Raw genomic sequence first — 7,500 nt, 5'->3', positions numbered from 1 at the left:
CAATGCTCTTCAAAAGGGAGTTTATTCTTTGATAAGAGGGTAGAAAAAGAAATTACCTTTCAACATAAAGCCATGTTTTTTTACACTATTATATGTCCTTTCAATCTCTTTACATAGAAATGGAGGTTTAATATGAGTCCTTCCAAGTTTGGGTGAAAATTTAGTGTCACCCTTCAAACTCAAGAGCTAGTGACTTCAAATGTAAAAAGCCTCTAGCTTCTTGGCCTAGACTTTGTGGAGAACATCTATGGTTTGAAGGTTGTAGTACCTTTCAAACAAAGGTTTATCCTTCTTTACAGGATTCAGCAAAAAATGACTAGAATTGAAAAACACCGAAGATCAAAAACCCTCACATTTTAACTCAACAAGGGTGGACCTCCAAAATAGAACTCAAACAAGGGTGGCCAAACAATTGCTAGAAATAAAACATCATTCTAATGTATTTTTGTCCACTCAAATTTGAGAAAAAAGAATATTTCTAGCCCTTATTTTAAGGAATGAAATTTTCAACATTTAGCATAATCTTAATGAAAGCCGGTTTACTTAATAAATCAATATGGTTGATTTAATGAGTCGAGGGTGGACCTCCAAAATAGAACTCAAGCAAGGGTGGTCAAAATTTGAGAAAAAAGAATATTTCTAGCCCTTATTTTAAGGAATGAAATTTTCAACATTTAGCATAATCTTAATGAAAGCCGGTTCACTTAATAAATCAATATGGTTGATTTAATAAGTTGTCCTTAATTTGATTGGTTGGGGAAAAGGACTAACCTTCAAGCTGGTTCGTTTATCACAACTTCAAGCAGTGTTAGAAAGGAAAGAAACCATCCTTTATTTTCAAGGCTGAGAAAAACAGGTTGCAATTTTGCCTAACCTTAAATTTAAAATTCATTTTTTTTTTTAAAAAGTTATAAAACCGGTTAACCTATTGCATTTTCTCAATTATTAAAAAAAAACAGGTTGGGGTCGAAGGCCATCCTTTTTCTCACTCGTTAGAAAAAAATATATATTTAAAAACAGCTGAAATTCAAAGCAGCCTTAAGGACTTAATAAGTAAAGCCTAATGATTAACACGACATTAGTAAGCCTTATTTGGAGAAGATCTTTCTTTGAATCCTTACCGTTGGATAGGGCCATTTGGAGTGAGTTTGCCACCAGGACTTGAGCAAGGAGGTGGTATCACCAGGAAGCTTGCCAGCTCTACGCTTTCGAAGGATTTCTTCTCTCACATCGACAATCCTGTCTTTGTAGCCCTGGAACCAAAGAAGAGGTGAACCAAAGGAAAGCAAAACCACGCCTGCATAAGAATTAGGGTTAGGATGGGGTAGAGATAGAGGCTAGGGTTAGGGCTAGGGTTACGATGTGTACCGTTTTCAGCTCACACTTAAGCTCTTGTCTAACGCGCTCCATGAGAGACCGCTCTGTTTCTGTGGGAATGAGAGGGCCGTAAGCCCCACTGTCATGGCCATCAAACGCTGTGTCGTAGATGCTAGGATCACTCTCACCAGGGTCATCATCATCATCCGACATGGTTGCACCAGTCCCTTCTCCGGGAGAAACACCTGCTCAAGAAAGGCAAGGTTAGGGGGGGAGAAAAACCCGAAACGCAGGCAGATACAGTTAGGGTTTCACCTGAAATGCAAGTGTATTAAGCAGTAATAAACAATACATAATTAGGGTTACAGTCACAGACACAGAAGGGATCTGAAGGTTTTATGGAAAACATAGTTATACCCTACGCATGTGCAAAGATAAAGTGTATTAAGCAGTAAGATAAAGCACATAATTAGGGTTACATTCACAGGCACAGAAGATGTGTCAAGGTTATATGGAAAAAAAACACACAGAAATCACCTGTAAGAGTTAGAAGCGATTTTTCTAAATCCCAGCAATCCATTACCGCCTCCAGGGCATGACCCCTTACGTGTTTATGCAGCTGCTCTTTGAATGTGCACAGCAGAAGCACATAGTGTGTCTGCAGCAAAAGTGGACACATGTTGTGTTTTGATTATTAAAAATGCAGCAAAGCTATGCAACTAAGCCTTGTTTTTTGTGTAATTAGTACTGTCATAAGTAAGCAGAGCAGTCACTTCACACAAATTTAGTGCGCAATACGATGAGTTTTGAACTTTATATTCGAGCTGATGGCTACGGAAATTTAGTAATATTTTAATGTTTTTTGCGCAAGATGCTGTCGGAATTAGGGCAAATTTGTGATTTTGGAGTGTTGTAGGAGGTGCAGGACGGCGCAGATGAGAGGATCACCATGAATTGATCTAGCTCTTCCTTCTCCTCGCCCACCATGAGGCGGTTGTGGCCGAGCACCGCATACTTGGAGATAACTTGCGACGCCTGCGCGATCTGAGCGTCGATCCGGAGCAGTTGATCCGACGGAGTCGCAATGCGTAGACAGCCGACGTGCGCCTCCAATAGCTGGTCGTAGAGCGGATGCATCGAGATATCTGTCTTCAGCCGGGCGGTCTGCCACATTCTCTCATTGTCTTGCTGCTGCTGTTTCTCTGCCGGAACGACGTCTCCGTCCACCAAATCGCTGTTGTTTGCCGTGTCGGACTGCAGATCGAGCAGTCCCACCCTTCCGTGCTGGGCATGCGCCCTCGCCGGAGACTGTGTCATCTCAGCCGTCGATCTCCCGTGCGAGATCGTCATTATGCCCGCCTCTGCTTGCTGCTGCGGGGCGGCCTGCGTCCCACGACCTAACGTCTGTTCCGTCGACGCCATCGAAACCTTTGTCGCCATCACCATCGCCGCCGAGGTCAGCCAAGCGTTACGGCCACTACTCGCACTATTCCCTACCGCAGGAGCAGCTGCGTCGCCGCTACCCGCCGCGGCGCCCGAGGATTGGAGATGTAAGAAGCTGCACTGCACGCACTGCCCGCCGGCCTCACACCCGCACCACTTCCTTGGCCCCTCATTCCGCCTTTCATTTACAAACGAAGACCCGGAACTGGCCGCTGGCTGCTGCGGCCGGACTACGGCACTGCTCAGCCATGTCGGAGCGACCAGCTTGGGCTCGTACTCCGTGTCCTCCATAGCCATATTACAGAAAACGAAACCCTAGCTGCAGGAACGCTAATTGTCCAGGCAATAAATCAAAGCGTGCAGACAATGAAGGGGGGGAGGAGAAGTAAGAGTTGGCGGACCGAGAGATCGTCGATGAGAATCATTTACACCTGTACCTTCAGTTCGAGGGTTCATTTACACGGCGTTTTATTTCTTTACTACTTACTACACCCTTTTTTACGACCCTCCTACTAACCCACACCCAACCCCCCACTCGATAGAACCTTTTTCTCAACCAATCACACTAAGGAGGACAACTCAATAAAATTCATTAATTAGTTGGAGGAATATCATTGTTCCTAGAATATACATCCTAAACCTTCGGTTTTACTCAAATGTATAAAATTCCATACCTCAACATAAGAGTCTAAAATTTCTATGGCCGGTTTTCTTTAATTTCACTCCAATAATGTTGTCCCCCCCCCCCCCAACCCGCCCCTCACCACAAAAACAAACCTGAGCTAACACTACTCATGTATGTCTTCTAGCCTCCGTGCTAGGACAAACTTATCCTATATTGTGATAATGTTATGTGTACCATGGAGGGACCCATGCCTTTCAGATAGACATTTCCTCGACAGACAATCTTTCTACACCGAGGAAACGTGTAAAAGTGCTCCCTTGGTAATTGCCAAAGGGTTTCCTTTTTATAATCCACAAGAATGCTTGTAACTTGCCTAGGCTTTCTTCACTTCACTAGTTTTCTTTTATAGTCCATTATTATTTCAAGGCAAGCTTTTATAAGATCCTCCACTTACATGTATATAATCTACCAATTAGACACTCACTCCCTCGTGAGAGAGTTAATGAGACTTAGAGCTTTTTTCCTAAGGGTAATGTGGTTCTAGTCCACTCTCTTCCATCTCTTTTATTACAAGGGTCCTTGGGTCTTAGAGAATTTGTCCTCTCTTGCACACACCCAAGGTCCCACTAATAAGGGTTGCCATGTTGAAAATAGACACTGCAACCGATTCATAGTACTTTACTGGTAAAACAAATGTATAAATAGTCAATAGCATTACCAATGCACCTTTCCAACTATGGGTTCAGTTCATTTGTGCGGTATTTATTAATGAGCCTTGTGTACCTTTGAAATGAAAATGGTTGAAACTTCGGTGCGTTACTCTTGATCTTGACTGAAAGGAGGGCTAAGAAAGAGTGAAAAAGCAACATAGTTTGGTGAAAACAAATATTTAGTCATCTTCTGACCAATATGTAAGTCTAGGCCAATCATTATAGTCAAATAGGAGTCTTCTACTATTCATGCAATATAGGCTATGTTAATTGAGAATTTATCGCTTTTTTTCTCTTTAAAACTTTTGTTTCTATTTTCACCGTTGAGACAATAAAACAATGTGCATTTTGAGGGTCTAAAGTTCCTTGGGTTGTTAATGTAGTGAAGCTCGAGTTATCCAAGTTTGTGTGGGATGAAAACTAATCATATTGTCATTCATGAAATTCAACAATGAAAATTGGATGAGAAAGGCAAAGGTTACTCTAGTCGCTTCAACGGATAGGCAAATTTGTGGTCTCAAGTTTGGTATAATTCCATAGAAAACTTAGGCACATACAAAGGCTATTTTCCTTGAAATTGTAGATAATTTACTTTGGCATGATGTTAATCGGTTTACAAGTTATGAATGGAAGTCAAGTTAAAGGTTTTGGAGGTATATATATTAATATTAAGAGCCCTTTACAAAAAAAAAAGATTTTTGGAGCCAATATTATTGGGAACTTGGAGGAAAAGGACCTCCTTCGAAATACAAAATGTAGACCAACGTATGTCTTTTATGTCTATAGCCTTCTATAGGTAATAAGCACTAGTTTCATATGTGTCCGCCCACGCGAGGGGGACCAAAATGGCTTGACGCCAGTCACATGTGAAACAGATATCGTGGTGACGTGGAAGGCTTCCATTACTCAAAGCCGGCCAGGCGTACGTGGCTCGGCGGCCCCACTATTACACGTAAGCATAGTCGCTTTCACTCCTGTCCGGGCGCGTCCGGCGGGTCCTTTGGAAGCTAAAAATTGAGGCAGTAATTAAGTACTTTCACATCGGTTATTAAATCCCACCATGAAATTGGTGATGGAACATGAAGCTGATGGGATGGAGCTTGACATGAAAATGGACTCGTGTGTTCATACTACAGAGAGAATGCAATGGACTTTTTATATATATAAAAATTGCTATAATTTGGTTCCTTTATGCACTCCTTTATTGTGTGAGAGGCCTCAAGGAGTGGGGGCATAGTTACTTTTTGACGAGCATCACGCCCGTTTTTTAGCGTTTTGGCCGTACAATACTTGCAAAAATTTAAAATGCTCGACAAAAACTACACTAAAGCACAAAAAAAACTTGCTATATTTCACCAAACCCGTCAATTTTGAAGGACAAGGGCAATCAAGCCTGAGTGGGGGGGAAAAGAAAGAGGGGGGTGGGGCCGGGGGGGTTGTGTATTGTAGTGGGTTGGAGGGGATGGTTTGAAATTGCATCTACACGAGTAGAGTTCAATTCACTTGCAAGATCATCAATTTATTTATTTTTTAAGTCAAGTTAAAAAATTACACAATTTGATCCATTTTAGTTACAATTTACCAAAAAAAACTCTATTTTTTTAAAAAAGCTCATAAACTTTTAAAGTCATAAATTTTGTGATTTGCTAAAAAAAGTAAGCATTGATCCCATCCCTTTAGTTTCCAAATCGCCATCATCCACATAGTAGGCCTCCCCCCACTCTGAAAACCTCAAATCCTAGCCTTCACTTATCCCCTCCAGAGCTTCATTTTCAAAGCGTTCTCCTCTCCCACACCATTGCCAATCCTTTTCTATGCCATTTGCAAGATATCTTGCTTAGACTTTTCTTCCAAGACATGGTCCACACTCAACACCTCCCATCCCCCTCCACCCCTTCTGACGAGACCTTCTAGCTTTTCACCTTTTTATAAGAAACTCCTTAGTCTTGCCCTCATTGCTATGTCCCCTTTTACCAATAACACGATATCCTCAATAGAACATAGAACGCATGACATGCTATCACTCATTCTCAAAGCGATAAATTTTTGAAAAGTGGGTACTTCAAAAGTCTGCATAGTTAAGGTGAAAAAAAGGTACCATTTGCAAAGTAGGTGCTTCAAGTATTTGGAGGGCAAAGTTCCTTAATATTCATGGCATGGTAGTAAGTCATCACACTTCTATATTTTTTATGTTATAATTATGTGAGTAAGGTGCACCAAGTGTCAATGAGTAACTACAATATAAAGTTTGATTTAAGAGAAAAAAGATGCCTTAGCTAAAGGTCCATCAAAGCATTTAAGATCACTGAAAGCCACCCAATTTCTAATGATCATATTTTAAGAATCTCCTCTGCTTTATTCATGTGATTGTTAAATTTGTTTCACATTGTTAACCCTATTCTCGTTCCATTGTGGGGTGGCATGCATTCACTTAAATGACACCTAACTTCTACATTCATATGGAAACTAGTTTAAAAAAATGCTAGCCAACAACATTAGCATTGCTTTTTCTTATTTTGTTGGGCCACAAGAACTATATATTTATTAGATGTCACCTCATGAGGTTTGATGTATGCGAATCAAGTGGTTATATCGACACCATACTTTTGAGGTACGTAAATCAAAGTGGTTATACCAACACCATACTTTATTAATATCTCATGCCAACACCATAGCCTTTGTAAAATTTATATATTATGAAAGGCTATGAGCACCTACAATAACCATGTTAAACTCTTTTAAAATTGATAATATGAACAAAACTTGATGAAGCTTTTATCATTCATTTTGAGATTTTGAGATGTCATTTTCATGATCAATTTTTATTATTTTTATTAGAAAAGAACAAGTTATATAAAATCTCATAGATGGATTTTTGCTATACGAGAAATTATTATGCTTAAAATTTCAGCTTTATATTGGCATTCCTGCATAAACTATGTCCCAAAACTACATAAGAAAGGGAAAGTTTATTAATTAGTAAAACAAAGCATAAAATCCTTGATTTGCTCCATGTAAGAACATCATGTGGAATTGATATCATTAGCTCCATTGGTTGTCAAAATGGGTCGTGAATTTTCTCTGTTTTTGCTAAAAAAGAATATGCTATGTACAATAATGTGCCCAGTTTTTAATTAATCAAGCCGTTCAAATGACTCATTAATCACTTCAATGACTCATTAGTCACTTCATGTCTTCTTGAAAAGACTCAAGCACTACAACACCTCGCTCGTATTGTGGGGGAAATAATGAGATTTTTTGAAAAGTTAGTCAAAATTTTGAAGGAAAATGTCAAACCTTGCAATTTTAAGTCCCTCTTTATACCTTGCAAATAGTGAGGCTTAAGTTTGAAAAATGAGGGGTACAAGAATTTACATAATATAAATGACTTTTGGATTAGAAATA

The 7,500-nt window shown here is 39.9% G+C and overlaps 1 protein-coding gene across 1 annotated transcript in view; it reads right to left on the bottom strand.

Moving 5' to 3' along the window:
• Nucleotides 1–3,167, bottom strand: part of LOC147608427 (homeobox protein knotted-1-like 7) — a 29,639-nt gene extending 26,472 nt beyond the window's left edge. Inside the window, exons 1-4 of the mRNA XM_086789414.1 lie at nt 2,266–3,167; nt 1,855–1,975; nt 1,369–1,562; nt 1,122–1,253 (exon numbers count right to left, since the gene is read on the bottom strand). Of these exons, the coding sequence (XP_086645540.1) occupies nt 1,122–1,253; nt 1,369–1,562; nt 1,855–1,975; nt 2,266–3,057 (1,239 nt within the window). The 5' untranslated portion in view covers nt 3,058–3,167. The remainder of the gene's footprint in view (nt 1–1,121; nt 1,254–1,368; nt 1,563–1,854; nt 1,976–2,265) is intronic.
• Between the last annotated feature and the right edge of the window lie 4,333 nt (nt 3,168–7,500).

Source organism: Cibotium barometz, chromosome 53 (genome assembly GCF_041138505.1).
Source record: "Cibotium barometz isolate CiBa-2024 chromosome 53, ASM4113850v1, whole genome shotgun sequence".
Lineage (NCBI taxonomy): Eukaryota > Viridiplantae > Streptophyta > Polypodiopsida > Cyatheales > Cibotiaceae > Cibotium > Cibotium barometz.
The sequence above is the reverse complement of the archived record's forward strand: the minus strand, read 5'-3'. Positions and strand labels throughout refer to the sequence as shown.